General features: G+C 36.5%; 1 protein-coding gene across 2 annotated transcripts in view; it reads left to right on the forward strand.

Moving 5' to 3' along the window:
- UBQLN1 (ubiquilin 1) overlaps window positions 1-17,956 on the forward strand; it is a 55,022-nt gene extending 37,066 nt beyond the window's left edge. The window contains exons 4-11 of one of the 2 annotated variants that reach the window (XM_046664223.1): window positions 2,809-3,071; window positions 3,558-3,716; window positions 3,875-4,109; window positions 9,707-9,849; window positions 12,740-12,823; window positions 14,054-14,169; window positions 14,420-14,588; window positions 15,959-17,956. In XM_046664223.1, coding sequence (XP_046520179.1) covers window positions 2,809-3,071; window positions 3,558-3,716; window positions 3,875-4,109; window positions 9,707-9,849; window positions 12,740-12,823; window positions 14,054-14,169; window positions 14,420-14,588; window positions 15,959-16,111 — 1,322 coding nt within the window. In that variant the 3' untranslated portion in view covers window positions 16,112-17,956. The remainder of the gene's footprint in view (window positions 1-2,808; window positions 3,072-3,557; window positions 3,717-3,874; window positions 4,110-9,706; window positions 9,850-12,739; window positions 12,824-14,053; window positions 14,170-14,419; window positions 14,589-15,958) is intronic. The other variant, XM_046664224.1, reaches the window with a different exon arrangement.
- Window positions 17,957-18,357: the final 401 nt, after the last annotated feature.

The following is an 18,357-nucleotide window of genomic DNA, read 5'->3' on the forward strand; positions in this document are numbered from 1 at the left end:
TTTCCCTTTCACTAAGTTTGCCGTACTCTATTTTTTGCCCCATCACTTCACTTGAAAGTTCCCTTGGTAAGGTCACCACTGACCTCTTAACTTGCCAAATTTAGTGGACACTTTTTAGATTTTAAATCAATCTCTTTTCATGCTTACCAGTCTCTCCTTGCAGTTTTCTTCCTTTAACTCCGATACTGTTTTTCCCTGATTAATTTTCTCTGTCTCATTTATGGGGGGTTTTTATTCCTCTTCCTTATGTTGGTATTGTGCTTCAGAGTTCTGCCTTGTCTTTCTTTTCTTCTTTTACTGTATTTATTTTTATCCAGTGACATTATCCTCTGTTACTGTATCTTGGTGACTCTCAAGTATGTACCTCAACCTACGTCACTTTTGAACTCCATGCCTTGTATTCAATGCTCTTTGGTATTACCTTATGTTCTCTAAGTACTTTAGTCTGTTTGTGTCTCCTGAGAAAGCACAGAAAAGCAAAACAAATGCAAAAACACATCATCTTGCTCCTCAAACTACTCCCTCTCTCCCACCAGATCTCTTGGTCTATAACCTATTTTCTGTCCTACCCCATGGAGTTATTCTCTGCTACCTCCTTGATGCAAGTGCTCAACTTTTTAAATCTATAATGTTTGCTCTGGGCGATTTCCACAGTGTTATTAGAATAAAAACATGTTAACTGACAGTTCTGCTTAAAAACTCTTTCAAGACTCTGCGATTTAGCCCTTGTCTACCTCTCCATTCTCATGTCTTGCCACATCACAACAGTTATATTAGTCAGGATAGTCTACTCTGTGGTAATAAATAACCTCAAACTCAGTGGCCTTATTACCGCGAAACTTAGTTTCTTGCTCCAAAGCTTTCCTTCATGCTACATATTTTTCATTGGTCAGTGAGGCCCCCGACTACATAGTTCTCAGGGACTCAGGCTAATGGAATTCTGCCATCATGTAGCTGCACCATTTGGGACATGGCAGAAGAGACAATTAACAAGTCTCATCCTGAAGCTTCTATACTTTCACCGGAAGTGACACACATCATTTCTTGCAGTCCTTTGGCCATAACTAGTCACATAGGTCTGTCCAACTGCAAAAGAAATATAAGGCTGCACGTGAAATGTTTGGTGAGCACTGCTATCTGCCATTCGAGTTATACTGAATTTTTTGCAGTTTTAAGAATACATCAATACTCCTATTTATTTCTGGTTCCTGTATATAATGTTTTTTGTACCTAGTATTAAATCTTCCTCCCAGCACTCCCCATTTCTCCTTGCCAACTTATTCATTGTCTAGACTCATTAAGTGTTATCTTGTGGGAAAGCAGCCATCCCAGTTAGGTACTTTATTACCATGATATCCTGTCACTCTCTCTATTGAAGTACTTACTGTGCATTTGTTTTCCTTGTCTGTCTTTCCTGCTAGGTTGAGTCCTGAGGGTAGTACTTGTGTCTTTCTTGTCACCTTATTCCCAATGTGTAGGACAGTCCCTGGCATATATAGCAAGTGCTCAGTAAGTGAGAAATGAATGCATTTGATTGGTTATGTAATTATACAAAGTAAACGTTTTATGATAAGCCCTGAATCATCCTTTTGGATCTCTTATGTTTCTCCATGATTTAATTCCTCCAAAGAGATACCTATTTTCATCGTGTCCTGGCTTTTTCTCTCTGTGATTGGCAGCACCTCTGTTCTAGTTTATAGGTGAATTTTACTTGCTATAAACTTAAACTAGTCTTCTGGAAAGAGATTATTAGAAATGTAAACCAGTGTGTGTATTTTTCATTTCTTTCTTCTTTTAGTGGGCATATTCTAGGGTGTTTCTCTGACACCAGCCAGTTCTCCAACAACATCTGAGTGTCCAGTAGTTACATTGCGACACTACCTACCTGGAGTTAGCGTCAGATCCCACAAGTTAAAGGGCTCAGTCCTTTAAGACTGCCCCTACTTCAGATACCAGCCCAAGTCCCAGGCCACTGTACTTCTGACGAGCAGGCTGTAAATTGGGGTTCCTACAACCCCGTCCTCAGGTTTGATAATTTGCTAGAACAGCTCACAGAACTCAAGAAGACACTTTCCTTACATTTACCTGTTTATTATAAAGGATACACCTCAGAAACAGACAAATGGAAGAGAAACATAGGGCAAGGTATAAGGGCTCGGGAGAATGTGGAGCTTCCATGCCCTCTCGGCGTGTCACCCTGATAGCACCTAGATGTTTTCACCAACCCAGAAGCTCTCAGAATCTCATCGCTGGAAAGTTTTTACAGAGCTCAATGTCTAGCCCTTTCTCTTCCCCTTCCTGGAGGTTGGTGGGTGGGCTGAAAGTTCCAGTCTCTAATCTAATCATTTGGTCTCTTTGGTGATCCCCCCACCCCCACCCCAGGCTCTCCAGGGACCCCACCCTAAGAAACACCATTACCGGAAATGAAGTGTGATCCAGAGGGACTTGTTATGAATGACCAAAGATACTCCCTCCACTCAGGAAATGCTTAGGGAATTAGGAGCTCTGTGTTGGAAACCAGGGACAAAGATGAAATATATTTTTATATGATACCACACATAAAAAATATATATATTGAGTTGGTTTGTTACTTAAACATCACAGTGAATAAGTTTTGAGCTAATTTCAATTATAGAAATTAAGTATGTATTTATGAAAGTAAGAATTCTATTTTTGCTTTTAAAATGGTTTTCTTTAATGGACTGTTGATTCCCTTAATATTTTTACATCTGTATCTTATTTTAGCATAGTTGTGTTAATGATAAAATTTCTGACTTTCATTTTTGTCTTTTTTCTCTCTCTTCTTAGGTGGCCTTGGAGGACTTGCAGGTCTGAGTAGCTTGGGTTTGAATACTACCAACTTCTCTGAACTACAAAGCCAGATGCAGCGGCAACTTATGTCTAATCCTGAAATGATGGTCCAGATCATGGAGAACCCCTTTGTCCAGAGCATGCTCTCAAATCCTGACCTGATGAGGCAGTTAATTATGGCCAATCCGCAAATGCAACAGTTGATACAGAGAAATCCAGAAATTAGTCATATGCTGAATAATCCAGATATTATGAGACAAGTATGTGGAAAGTTCTTTCAGTTTATTTAATTAAAAAACTATATGCTTATTTCTTATTATTTAATTTTTTATGTTTAAAGAGCTTGTCCTATATATATATGGCTAAGCTAGAAAAAAGAAATCCTAATCTATGTTCAGGAAAACTCAACAAAGCACTAATTTGAACTGTTTGAACTCTGAATTTTCCGCTCTATTTTAAAGATCTTTGTAAACAGTTATTTGGTAGATTTAAGAAAGAAAAAGAGTCCATTTCAGGAGATGGGTGTTCACTTATAACAAAGTGCTTCTTCCTTGATGTTATTTGAATGTTAGCTTTCTTTCTGAGGTGAAATCCACCAGGAATTATTTAAAATAATTTTTTGATTTAAATAGTGAAGGCTGCTGATTTGTAGAATTAGGAAACTTACAAAATCAGCTCTGGCAGTTAATAGCTAAAGTCATTCTTGTGTATTTCCGTGCCTTTTTTTAATGGAAATCTTTTCTTAGACATTGGAACTTGCCAGGAATCCAGCAATGATGCAGGAAATGATGAGAAATCAGGACCGAGCCTTGAGCAACCTGGAAAGCATCCCAGGGGGATATAATGCTTTACGGCGCATGTACACGGATATTCAGGAACCAATGCTGAGTGCTGCACAAGAACAGGTGATAACTCTGGCTCCAGAGCTCAGGCCAGAGGACAAATATGTGTGTAATTGAGGGGTACCTTTATATGGGGAATGTGATTTTCATTAAAAAAAGAGTTTCATACCTGTTATTTAAAACGAAAGCTTATTCTTTGTGATTTTTGTGTCTTATTGCAGTTTGGTGGTAATCCCTTTGCTTCCTTAGTGAGCAGTACATCCTCAGGTGAAGGTAGTCAACCTTCCCGTACGGAAAACAGAGATCCATTACCCAATCCATGGGCTCCACAGGCTTCCCAGGGTTCATCAGCTTCCGGTGGCACTGCCAGTGCTGTGGGGGGCACTGGTGGTAGTGCTGCCAGTGGCACTGCTGGACAGAGTTCTACTGCGCCGAATTTGGGGCCTGGAGTAGGAGGTATGCTCATAACAACTTAGGCTTTTTTTCTTTGCTGTCCTCACTTATTTGAATAATGAAAACATTTCTTATACTGTTGTTTTGTGCTTTTCTGTGTGTATGATCAGTAGCTTTTATGAATGATCTTTTCATGTTGCAAGGGTTTTCTTTTTTTAAGGAAGCTTTAAATATTTAATGATTAGTATTAATCACTTGTGTGCATTATAGTGGAAAGGGTTACTGAAGATTTCCAGAGGCAGTTTTGTGTTTTCACATTCTCATAAGATGGTTTGGGAGAAGTGGGTGGTTGTCTTCATTTCAGCAATAAAAAAACAAGTGCAGAGGGAGCACAGTTACCTATGCACTTATTACTGGAGAACATATTTCGTGGCTTTAGTGTGGTTTTGCATTCTAGGTGAGTGGATTCTCAAACTCGGGTCCTGAGACCAGGGCTGACCTAGCTGTATCACAGCACCTGCCAGGTTTGATAAAAATCCCATTCCCAGGTCTTAACCTCACGCCTCGTGGATCAGAATCTTCCACAGTGGAGTTTAAAAACTGTGTTTGCATAAGAGCACTGGAGATTCTGATTGTGAACAGGTTAGGAATTTACTTTTAATGATTTTTCTATAGACTAGACTCCTTAAATAGGTGTTCCTTTTTCAACTATTCAGATATTTACATGTTAAGAATTAGGTCAAAAATCAGTAGCCAGTTTGATGATTTTAGTCATAATACTTGGAATGTAAATGAGAAGAAATGAAAGCATGAGGCCTCTTCCCTAAGGTGAGGGACTGGACATGTTTTTTTTTTTTTTCTTTAAGGATTGGCACCTGGGCTAACAATTGTTGCCGATCTTTTTTTCTTTTTTTTTTTCCTCTTCCTGCTTTATCTCCCCAAACCCACCCTGTACACAGTTGTATATCTTAGTTGCTGGTCCTTCTGGTTGTGGGATGTGGGACACCGCCTCATCGTGGCCTGACGAGTGGTGCCATGTCCACGCCCAGGATCCGAACCCTGGGCCGCCGCAGCGGAGCGCGCGAACTTAACTACTCGGCTGCGGAGCCGGCCCCTGGACATGTTTTAAAAGATGCGTGTTTTGGGGCTGGCCCCGTGGCTGAGTTGTTAAGTTCGCGCGCTCCGCTGCAGGCGGCCCACTGTTTTGTTGGTTCAAATCCTGGGCGCGGACACGGCACTGCTCATCAAACCACGCTGAGGCGGCGTCCCACATGCCACAACTAGAAGGACCCACAACGAAGAATATACAGCTGTGTACCACGGGGCTTTGGGGAGAAAAAGGAAAAAATAAAATCTATAAAGAAAAAAAAGATGCCTGTTTTGGCATAGGGAGTGGAAAGATGAGGTACTGGATGAGGAATTCTTAAAATTTCATTACTGAGAGAAGAAATCAGAGTGAGGAGAGTGATTAGTGGTCATAGAATATAGTGGGTATCATGAGGTTTCTGGATATAATACAGGTTTTATAAAAATTGAAGTAATACCATTTTTTAAAATTGAGGTATAATTGACATTACATTATATTAGTTTCAGGTGTGCGATGTAATTATTCAATATTTGTATATACTGCAAAATGATCACCCTAATAAGTCTAGTTAACATTGCAAGTAATACCATTTTTAAATCAAGAAAAAAAATTTATCTTGTTCTCTGTTTTACTTACTGCTTATTTAATTCTCATTAACCATCTTTTGAGAGAGATGCTTATTCACATTTTAGAGATATTAGAGCAGACAGAGAGCAGAGATGTAATTTGATTTCCTAACTGATAGGAGAATTGCTTTTCTTTTTTTTTCCACTATAGTATGATGCTTGTCTACAGTAACAACTTTTGTCTAACAAACAAATCAGTTTTGCAACTTTTTACTCAGATTTTTTATTTAATGGCTTGATACTCTATTTAAGATTTCATGTTAATGTTTCCATCACAAGAATACAAGAAACAGCAAAAGTGAATATACTCTGCTGGCCTAACAAATTGTTAGCATATTGGTATGCTATTGTGATTTTGACTCAACTCTTTGAAGTTAGATACACACATATATACATAATATGCACCCATATACCTGTAAGGATGAAATTCTTGACTCTTCTTTTGCCCCGTAAGCACTTAGTCTAGAAGGTGAGGAAATCTTAGAGCAGGGGTCAGCAAATTTTTCCTGCAAAGGGCCAGGTAATACTTTAGGCTTTGCAGGCCAAGAGGGAAAACTGAGATATATTTCATTCTGAGAGAAATTTCCACAAGTTTTTTATTGATGGAATTAAAAATATAATGATTGAGTATAGTATTTTCTCATATGTATCTAATGATAGGAATGGAATTCTCTTTATTTTGAGGGAGATTCAGCCTGATTTTTTTTTTTTTTTTTTTTTTTTTGGTATATAAGTCGCTGCCACAGCATGTCCACTGACAGATGAGTGGTGTAGGTCCACACCTGGGAATGGAACCTAGGCCATCAAAGCACAGTGTGCCAAACTTAACCGCTAGACCACTGGGGCAGGCCCTGGAATTCTTTTTTTAAGCATGACATTTTGCTTAATTCGTGTTCACAGTGTCACCTGTTGTCAAAATCAGTTGCAAATATTCATCTCTTAATACTGATAGGTTACGAGATTTTACTTACACAAATTCAAGTCTATCTCTTGGAAGGCATTTATAGGATTCTGTTAGATTCTTCTGTGCTTTTAGCATGTCATTGCAGATTAATCACAATTGAAGGTTAGGTGGTAGTGCCTCAGTCACACAGTTAAATGAATTTTGAAATGTGGAAATTTTCTTTGCACTTGTACTGAGGTTCAAAAAAATGCTGCTGGAATGTTAGTGCTAGCTGACACTGTATATCTACTGCCAATCTGTGGGAATGGAGATCATCTTGTTTTAACTTTTGACAGCACGAGAATATATAAAGTTGCTTGACCATTACTTACGATTCAGCAATTTCTGTTGTTGTCATAATGACTTTACCACAGTATGAGTTTTGCATGTAAATGCTGTTTTTTGCCTTGTAATTTTGGGTTGAATTCATTGAGAAACATTACCAAGTCTCTTTCAGAAGGTAATTTCCGAAGTCATCCATCTTTGATAGTGGTGGTGAAGTGGTTCCGAAGAAGTTCACTTTTACGCCTGAGCTAAAAAAATTGCAATAAAACGTTGCCTCTTTAAGAAAGCCCAAAAAACAAAAAGCTTTACCTCTGTTAAACCATCAAATGCTATGTTGTTGGGCAAGTCTGACAAAAATTTATGCAGTTGACTAAGTTCACAAGAGTGAATGATGTTCACCGTTGTTACTCCTACTGGTTGAATAACATGATAGTTCAAAATATTTTCCAGAGTACCTGCTGATGAATAAGACAGTGAATGAACCAGGCTTTAAATACTTTATATTGTTACAAGCTTTGTATATTTGTCCAACTAATCCTTTACTCCACATGTTTTCATCAGATGTAGCACATCTTGGCAAATTGTACTTGACTTTGTACTGAATCAGTATTTTCTCAACTTTGAAAATATTTTGCCTGTAGTTCCATGCAGACTGTTACTAGAGGCTCATTTTTCAGTCACTTCAAACTTGGCATTGACCCTCTAATAAACAAGAAATGAGCAGTATCAGTAACACCTGTCATCTCATCAAGACCCAGGGAATGCCACTCAGTAATTTGCATTGTTTTTTAAATGAATATTGATAGTGAACCCAGTGTCCTTAACTCTTGAGAAACTGTTTTTCCTGAAAGGCTAATAGTCTTAAATAAGTTTATTTTCTCTGGATACATTTATTTGGCTGCTGCGATTAAGATTTAACAAACCATGCTAATTAATCACCACTAGTATACTGCTTTCCTTGCTTGGTTTACAAATAAGCTGCATGCAAACTTTAACTTTGGTTGCCGCCTTATTTTCATTTTTTATTTTTGTGAAGAAATTTGGCTGTGATGAGATACTGCATTGCATTTTAAATTTTGTATTTATCTGACTGTTGCTTTCCTGTGATGAGTGCCTTGTCTAGCAGTGTTGGAGTGTATTGTATTCTTTTAGTGTCATTGCATAAGAAATACAGTGTTTTGCCATCTAATTTGATAAAATCATTCTCCATTGTGCCTTAAAAGCATGACGTATGTGGTCCAATTCTCCCTTTTTCTTCTAGTTCTGACATGATTGGTATGCACTGGTAGTATTAAAAAAAAAAAAAAGAAAATAACAACATGCTACAGTGATTTGTGTAGCATGAGGTATAAGTGAGTCACTGTGATTTGTGATACATTGAGCAGCAGTGCCACAGACAGCCTCTGTTGAAAGTACTCAACTTTGCTTTTGTAGTACAAAAGCAGCTGTAGACAGCAAATGAGTGAGCATGACTATGTTCCAATAAAATGTTATTTATGGACACTGAAATTTGAATTTCATATAGTTTTCATAGTTCATGAATATATTTTTTTATTTAACCATTTAAAAAGGTAAAAACCATTTTTATCTTGTGGGCTGTACAAAAACAGGTCATGGGCCATATTTGCCTGCAGGCTGTTTGTCGTCTCTTGTCTTAGAATGTTCTTGGACTCTAGGATGTGGAAGAAACTAAAATGAAACAATGTGAGAAAATAGGAAAAACAAAAATTATTACAAACCACACCAGAATTATAATCAACTAGAAAGATGAGTAGGAAGAGTCAAATGTTGTAAGCCTGATAAAACTACCCTGGATGGAATAAGAACAGAAGGGAAATGAGAAAGCTAACGAGTTAAATTCACATAATGAGTTTGAGAATATATTTGAGTATATCTAGTCAGGAAGTGAAAATCTGGATATATGTTGAACAAATTAGTTTCCAAAGAAAATTGAATTACATAAATTTAGCTGTAGCTCTCAGCAAAAACAAAACGAGAAAAACGAGAATAATAGTAACAGGCACTTTACCCATTAACTGATTTGTCGCAATCACCCTATGAAGTAGATAATACTTATCCCATTTTACAGATGAGGAAACTGAAGTTTCCAAGTCAAATAATTTGCCTGAGGTTACATTGTTAGATTAGATTTAAACCCAGGTCGTCTGGGTCCAGTCTGTGCTGTTAGTCACCATGCTGTAAGGTCTCTGAAATGTTAAATGTGCCTGTCGTTTCGCTCAGTGATTGCCAGTACTCAGTGAAAAGGGGATGGAAGCCTGCACCTCTTGTTTCCTGGGGGAGGTTTCCTTTTTTCTTAAGTGTGAGCATATTGAGTACTGAATATGATTCTAATTAAGTGATCCTGGGGGGAAGTTGGCTCAGACTTCTTCACTTTATGGGATTTTTCAATAGTAATTTTGACAATACCTGATTTTTGTCTTAAATTCACTTGAGAACCTGGCCCTTCCATTAGATATGATTTAGTGTAAATGTGACCAGAATGTTTAAAATCATAAGCCCTCCTTTACTGGTATATGTTTAGCATATAGTCTTGGAGATCTTAGTTTTAAAATTCTTTCTTAGTTCAATTGATAAGTAATACATATGCTCATCTGCAGTTGCTAAAATTATGCATGATATATATTATATTATAAAACTTAGATTTTTGTTTACATATCTTTTCCTTGATACAGTGTCTTTTTTTTAAACAAACTTTCAGCTAGTATGTTCAACACACCAGGAATGCAGAGCTTGTTGCAACAAATAACTGAAAACCCACAACTTATGCAGAACATGTTGTCTGCCCCCTACATGAGAAGCATGATGCAGTCACTAAGCCAGAACCCTGACTTGGCTGCACAGGTGAGTTTGTAATTGTATTAAAAAGGACTGTGCAGTGTGAATTGAAATAGCCTAATCAAGTAATTGTGATTTTGGTACACTTGTGTTGTTTGTGCTACCTTAACACTAGAAAAGTATGTAAAACTGCATCTCCAAGTTTTTTAATAGTTTGTTCCTTTGCAGTAAATTAATATTTTGTATATAATTAAAATAGCTTCATCTCTGCCATTTACTGGCTAGAAAGAAGTACACATTTACTCTGTATCTATATCTGTTGATTTAGGTGATGAATACAAAAGTTTTGTCCCTTTTGAAGTTATATTTAGTGAAATGTAAATCTTGAAAGTGGTTGAGAATGTGTTAATACATTTGAAATACTTTTATTCATTAGGTCACACAGATTCTGAGTAATAGTCATGCTCAAAATGGCAGTTAGAAAATAGCCTGAAATTGTTTATTAAAGGCAGAGGGAGATTTGTGGGAAGTGTTCTTATTCTTTCCATTATAGATCCCTCCTCCCCCCCGACCCCTTTAGTTAGTGTACTGGCTCTTTATTAATTATTCATTTTCTCACTTGTTTCTGAAGAGACCATAACTAAGAAAATTAGTGGATCTCCAACCCTTGCTGAACATTGAGGATCACTTTGGCAACTTAAAAAAAAAAAAAATTCTTGGCCTCACCCTGAAAGATTTTGGTCTAATTGCATTGGATCTCCCCCTCCCCACCCTCCAAGATTCCCTAGGTGATTCTAATGGTTAAGAACCATTGGGCTTGAGAAACCTTGGAGAAAGTGAAATAAGCCTTGATCATCTATACTTTATACTTGCTGTTTATTAAAAATGGCTTCTGTAGAGTGTTAGGAATTTGAAGTAGTTTCTTTTATAGTTTATTCCCATTTCCCCAATTTTAAAAGCTCTTAAAGTTAATCACTTTCCTTCATTATGTCAAATGAAATGGTTTTTATTTTCTAAAGTCTGGAACCATATTGATTCAAGTATACAGCAGGTATCTTTGAGTTACAACCCTCAGCAATAACTTCTGCCCTCTTAAAATTTTTGGAATTGGAAATAAGTTTTTAGGTGAATTTTTGTATACTCTTTTAATTTTGCATATTGTAGGTACTTTTTAAGAAAAATTGTTTTATTTATATGAAAATTACCAGACTACAACTTAAGTGCTACAATTTACTGTGATCACAGCACTTTTGTTGAAAGTAAATGTGGAAAGTGGATATGTAGAATGATCCTATTTGTATGTTTTTAAATGTGTTTGACTAATTAATAATTAGCATTGAATGTGCACCTCGAGTTAAAATTTTTGACTTTAACAAGCACATTCCCAGCCATTTAAACTTAACAGTTTTACATTATAAAATGACTTGAGTGCTTTCATATACAGTTTTTTATTCTAAAGCAAAATGTTGACAAGGCTAGATAGGAAGGTCTTTTGTTATAGACAATATAGAAGCGTTTACAGTGTACTCTGGTTATCAGTAGATTAAAGTTTATAGTTTCTCTATTCCAATTTTGATTTTTAGATACTTAAAAAAGTCTGAGTATAGCAACTGTATTGTTAAATACACAGGTAAGTTAGGAGAAATATCCTAATCAAGTGAGATATAATTTTCTGAGAATGAATAAATTTAAGATGACATGCTTTTTCAAATGACATGAATCCTGAAAGATAAATATGATAACCTCATTAATATGTTCATAATAAAAAGTATGACTCAAGCTAATAAAGAAGCAGGTTTGTTGATCTCATGTATTACTTTATTTACTGTGAACTTATTGGTCAGTTCAAAATAAATCCTGTATATCCAAAAACATTGTCTGACTTTTTCCTGCTTAGTTATTTGTTGAAATTAAATAATCCACTTTGCAACAATAGATAAACTGAGGAGGGAGGGAGCAATTCTACTTCCAGGATTTACATATAATTACTGTCAAATATGGTTAACTACTTGAGGGCAAGGATCATCTTCCCCCCAGACTTTGGACAGGTAATAGGCTATCAATAAATCATTGTTAGTTGACTTTTCACTCCATCTGGGGAAACCGATATAAAATTTGTCTTTTTTGAAGCTATGAGAATTTACTAGTTTCTGGTTATGTTGATTGTGTATTGTAATCTTATTTTCATGTATTCAACATCATGTTAATATTGACCTGACTTTTTAACTCTTAACACCTATTTGAAGGTTAGGAGGCCTGTAACTTTTCTCATCTCTGGTGGTAGTGAGGTGAAATCCAGAGGCTTATCTTGGTGTTCTCAAATGGATTTACATCTTTCCGGTCTTAAAACTTTTTAATACTTTCCCCAGAGATCTGTTGGTGCTAGTCCTAGGCTGATTTTCACCTAGCAGCTCCATTTCTCTGGCACGTTGGTTGCTGTTTTGTGGCGTTCCTTTTCTGGACCTAATATTAGCTGTTTTGTAGTAGGCAGGTAGATAACAGTGGTTCCAGGTCTGGATTTTCTCTGTGCTTGCCACTTGTGTGTCGAGGTTTCTAAGCAAGCCATGTATAGTTTCATATATTGATGCTTATGCTTATTCTGTCAGTGTAGCAGAAATGTGTCCTCACGAATGCCAGTTACTCCCATTTTTCTTTCAAGGGCAAATAGTCACCTTTGCTCAAGGAAAAGCCTAAGAAAATGATTGCTTTTATTTTTTAGGATATTGCATGTCATTATCATAATCACCATTCTCGTTGAGAGAGAAGATGGCTCGTTTTTGTTTTTTTCTGGAGATCCCTCTTGTGGACAGTATCTTCCCTTCTTTTTTATTCATGTTCTACCTTCCTCCATTTTAAGTGCCAGGTTAGGCACTTGGGGGAAGATAGACTATTAAACAAGGTACATTACTTGTTTCAGATATTTCCAGTTAAAATTGTTTGAACACTTGCCCCATAGATGATGCTGAATAATCCCCTATTTGCTGGAAATCCTCAGCTTCAAGAACAAATGAGACAACAGCTCCCAACTTTCCTCCAACAAGTGAGTAAGAAAAGATGCTAGCTATCTTCGGTAATGATTTGCTTGAAAAAGTTTGATGATGAACATTTTCCTTGCTCTTCTTTGGCTGATAGCAAAACATAGAGTAGAATCTGATAATGCTGTCAATTCGCAGAGAACTCAGCTTGATCTTAACTGGGCCCCATTTCACTGCTGATCTTTTGCTTCTATTTCTTAAACATAAAGTCTGAGGAAAGGACCATTTTGTTTTTGCTTTTGAGGATTTAGGATTTTCAATGCTTCGATAATACCATAAATCATTTCCTTTCACTTTACTAACTTTGAAGTGCTTCACCGTGTCATGTTATGCTTTTATGGTTTAACTAATCTTGAGTAACAGGAAAGAGCTCTACTTTATCCTGTTTTACATGTTTGGTTTCTTTGTAATGTTTCAATTCCTCCAAATTAATAGAATGTCTGTTTTCCAAGGAGTAGATCTCATTTCCTCAAACTCAGAATTAGCAAGATTAAAATTGTCAGTGTTGTCCTACAAGGAGGGTTTATTACAAAAATGTTCTTGAGATTGCCATGGTATTTTATTATTTAAAAAGATAAAAGTGAAGTCAGTCTTGGTGTGTTGAGACTGGTAGTTCTAGGGCTTTTAAAATATTATGCAAATGATTCTCAGTCCTGTAAACCATTATCCAAGGTTAGTTGGTGTCCTTGGTCTATTGTAATGATGTAAGCCTATCTGTTTTGGTCAGTCAGGTGGTGTATATTTGGAAGTAGCGAAGCTGAACTCAGGACACATGTATTAAGTTCAAATTTGGAACTATTGTTTTAGAGTCTATCTTACGGGTAAAATGGTTACATCAGCAACAGATAACACTTGGTCAGGAGGAATATGTGGCTTTCACCATATTACCATGCTATGTAAATTGTGCATTTGGAGGTTGTCTCTCAGAAATAATACTTTTATCTTCTGTTGGAGAAGGGGAACAGTTGTGGTTTCCAGAGTAGCTCCTGATTGTCTTTCATTCTGAAAAACGGCTTTCATGATGTATTTGGGAGGAGGTCAAATAACGATTTGCACACTAGGTTTGCTGTTAAGGAGGAAGTGCTTGTGTTTATTCTGGGAAAGAAATTTGGCATTACCAGTGTCTTAAGAGTAAGGTTTTAGGTTTTTCTCCAGAAACATAGCAAAGAAAACATTTAAATTTTACCTCATTGATTTTAATTCCCTTGTAACCACTGGTTTTCTTTCTTCCTTAGATGCAGAATCCTGATACATTATCGGCAATGTCAAACCCCAGAGCAATGCAGGCCTTGTTACAGATTCAGCAGGGTTTACAGACATTAGCAACAGAAGCCCCTGGCCTCATCCCAGGGTAGGTTTATTTGAAGATTATGAAGGTGTACAACACTTACTTTCTCTCTGAGAATTTCAGACAATATCATTCTACCTTTTTTTTGGTTGAGATTGTTTTTAGATGGAATTTCCAAAGTTAGAAACACTCATTTTGGGAAGATAACTTAGCTAATATATGTTAAAATGTAACTGATTTACCACCAACTGGCCTAATCTGGCCTCTAGTTTTGCAGGAGCTTAGGTTTCTTACTAGTCTGTGCTTTTCCTAGGTTCACTCCTGGCCTGGGGGCATTGGGAAGCACTGGAGGCTCTTCAGGAACCAACGGGTCTAGCTCTGCACCAAGTGAAAACCCAAGTCCCACGGCAGGAACCACTGAGCCTGGACACCAGCAGTTTATACAGCAGATGCTGCAGGCGCTTGCTGGAGTCAATCCTCAGGTAATGATTATTTTTCTGCTCACATTTTATATTCCTTAACATTAGAAATTTAAAATTTTCCCCCAAAAAAGAAAGTGGCAGTCCTTTAGGGTTTAGACTGTAATGAAAAGCACAGTCTTGAGGATATTGATTCTAAAATAGGCATTACAAAAATTGTTAACTTTGGTACTATATTAGACACTAAAGGAAATGTTCTAGTTGTGAGGAAGAAGTGCTACAACTTTGCCTTTAAAATGCATTTTTGGAAGTTGCCTTTAAAAATGCACTCTCTTTTGGAGTCCTTGTTTGAAAATTATTTGAAATATATTTTATAGAAGTTTGTCAGGGAGGAATAGAAATTTGATTATCCCAAATATCTCCTGACCAATTGTATTATATCTAGTCTTTGTATTTTGACTTTTAAGAAAACTCTGACTACCTCACCCTGCCCACTACTGTTTCCTATGGTAACTTATGTTATATATGTACACCTCACAAATATGGCTAAAAAATGTGAACTCCTAATATTCTTGCATCTGGAAACATTTATTTGCTTTACTGAGAATCTGCCATTATACAGAGTTCAAACCTATTACAATAGGTTGTTACCCCCAAAATATAGCATGCTTTCTAATTTTAAGCCTTATTAAATAAAATAAACAGAGCAGGGTTTTATCTTATACAAGTATTTGTATTCCTACTACCTAGCATGGCTTCTGACTCAGTCAATATTCATAAGAAAAATAAATTTTAGGTATTGGACAGAATTGTTACGTAAGTTGAACAGTCTCCAGGCCCTCCCCATTATCAGGTTGGCCAAGATTTTTTTTATCTTACCTTATTTGTGAAAGGAAGTTTTGATGCAGCTAAATTGTCAGGAATATAGTTTGTGGGCCTGAAACTGGAACTCTTTTCTGAAGACTTGCCTGGCCAATACAGAAATTGAATCCACATCCTAAGCCTTATTAGAACTTTATAATTTTATACGTGAGGACATTGGCTTTTGTAATTACCCAGTTGGTCAATAGCTACAAAATAAATCATCTAATTCTAAACTATTTGCATGTAAACTTTTAAGTTTTCCTGCATGTTCATGAGTTTTTTAAATATATCTAAAATAATGGTTGAGGTTTACTAAGCTATTTTTCTTTTAAAGCAGAGTTATGTGATCTATTTGGCATGGCTGTTTAGGTATAAATTAGACTATTTAAAATAACAAAGTGCTGTACTCTTAAGCATGTTGAATATGTTTCAAGAGAGAGGCCAGTGCTTTTATAGCTCAGTAGACCGAGTGTTATTAAAAAGCTATTAACAATTTTTAAAGGATATTCAGGTGGGACATGGGCTGATTTTTCCTTGAGAGTTTTGGTTAACTTTTTTTCTTTTAACAGCTACAGAATCCAGAAGTTAGATTTCAGCAACAACTGGAACAGCTCAGTGCAATGGGATTTTTGAACCGTGAAGCAAACTTGCAAGCGCTAATAGCAACAGGAGGTGATATCAATGCGGCTATTGAAAGGTTACTGGGCTCCCAGCCATCATAGCAGCATTTCTGTATCTTGAAAAAATGTAATTTATTTTTGATAACGGCTCTTAAATCTTTAAAATACCTGCTTTATTTCATTTTGACTCTTGGAATTCTGTGCTGTTATAAACAAGCCCAATATGATGCATTTTAAGGTGGAGTGCAGTAAGATGTGTGGGTTTCTCTGTTTTTTTTTTTCTCCTTTTTTTTTTTTTCTTTTTTTGTGGAACAGTGGGAATCAATGCTTTTTCATTTAAGGCTACTGCATGCATCAAACACTTCTGCATTTATTGTAATTTTTGAAAAACATATCACCTTTTATAGTTGGGTGAACAGATTTTTGTCCTGCATCTGTCCAGTTTATTTGCTTTTTAAACATTAGCCTATGGTAGTAATTTATGTAGAATAAAAGCATTAAAAGAAGCAAATCATTTGCGCTCTGTAATTTGTGGTACAATACTGCTTATTGTGACTTTGGCATGTATTTTTGCAAACAAAATGCTGTAAGATTTATACTACTGACAGTTTTTGCTTTATTTGTATACAATATAGTATGCACATTTGGGACTGCATTTCTAGAAACATACTGTAATAGATTATCTGAGCAAAACACTTGTAACCGAGGAAGTAAAGATGAGGAAATACCTTTAAAGCTGAATATTTCCTAATTGTAGAATCTTACAGCATCTTTGATAAACGTCTCTCAGCAAAAGTGCCGGTTAGTCAGATTCGTTGAAAATATAGTAGAAAAGCTGATTCTGGTTATCTCTTTAAGGACATTTAATTGTACAGACAACATAATGTAACATTGTCTCAACATTCACAGATTGACTGTAAATTACCTTAATCTTTGTGCAGACTGAAGGAGCACTGTAGTATAACCCAAAAGTGCATTTGCTAGGACTTTTCAGCTTCTCCCATAGGTAGTTTAACAGGCATTACAATTTGTAATTGAAATGTTGCTTTCACTGAAAGTGTCTTGATGTTTCATTTATTTTTAATCACCACATAAAAGCAGAACTATCTTTTGGGTTTATCAGTTTTCTCATGCACAGGCAATACATGAATTTAAAATGATTTGTGAGCCACTTGTTTCTGAAGTGTTTTGGTAGTTCTATTAAGAAATAGTTAAATATTGTGCTTTTCAGAGCCTCAGAGAAGGGGAGCTTGGGAGGGTGGGGATCTATCCTGGATTGGGCCAGCCTAAATAATACTGGCAACCAAGATTCTGTTAGGATTTCTGTGCATATAGTGTAGTAAAGTAAATTCAGGGGTGAAAAACAAAGAGCCGTTTTAACAATGTTGAATACATTTGGCTGTTCTACAGCCTTTCTCTTCCCTCCCCAAAGAAGTTCTGTTTGCCTAACTCTCAAACTGTTGGGGTGGTACATTCCTTTAGGACCAATTAAAACATAACTTCGGGGTCAGTAATATATTTGGCTGACTCTGGTTCAGTATTCTCTTAGGTCATTATATTCTCTCATGTACAGTTACAGGAAATGAAAATGTTAAAGTAATCTAAATTGAGTTCAGACCAATAAAATCAAGGGAAATACAAGTTGAATTCCATTACTTCTGTAAGTTGCTTGCTATTAAAAAGGGTCAAGAGGCCAGGTTGCCCACCAGCCGGTGCACTGTTCTGCCGCTTTGCCCAGGAGGAAAACATGTATGAGGGTCAAGGTGGAGGCATGACTAGAGGAAGTTGTTAAGGATAATATTCATGTGTCTCTGCTCTCTCTGCCTTATGCCTCAGTCTGGTTTAAAAACTTTTGTACTGGCAAATGGTGGTATACAGTGCGGGATAGTGTCATAACCAATTTGACAATTTATTAATCACAAAATAACAATAAATCTCTAGCTTTTACACTTGGTTTGTCTTGCCTCTTTTATAGAAAGAAAAAGATGTCTTCAATTTACTTTGTCTAACCATGTCTTTAAAGACTGTTGATTTATCCCAGATTTTATCACACTTTAGATTATGGTTTATTAATTTTTTGTTTCCTCAATAAAAATGTGTGCATACGCTGTATTGTATGTTAAAAAGATAGACAACTAGAAAGTCAGGTGACCTGGCCATGGCTTGCTTTTTTTGGTACCTGACTAGTTATTTGACTTTGAGTAAAGAAATCATGATTTCTTTACTGTAAAAGTGCTGGTAAGGCCCATTTGGCACACTGGACTGGGTGATCTCTTAAGTCCCTTTTGGCTACTGCAATGGTATGGTTTTTGTTGTTGTTTGTTTCTGATATGTTTATCTTAGGTCTG

The sequence above is a fragment of the Equus quagga genome, chromosome 6, assembly GCF_021613505.1.
Source record: "Equus quagga isolate Etosha38 chromosome 6, UCLA_HA_Equagga_1.0, whole genome shotgun sequence".
In the NCBI taxonomy this organism is placed as follows: Eukaryota; Metazoa; Chordata; class Mammalia; order Perissodactyla; family Equidae; genus Equus; species Equus quagga.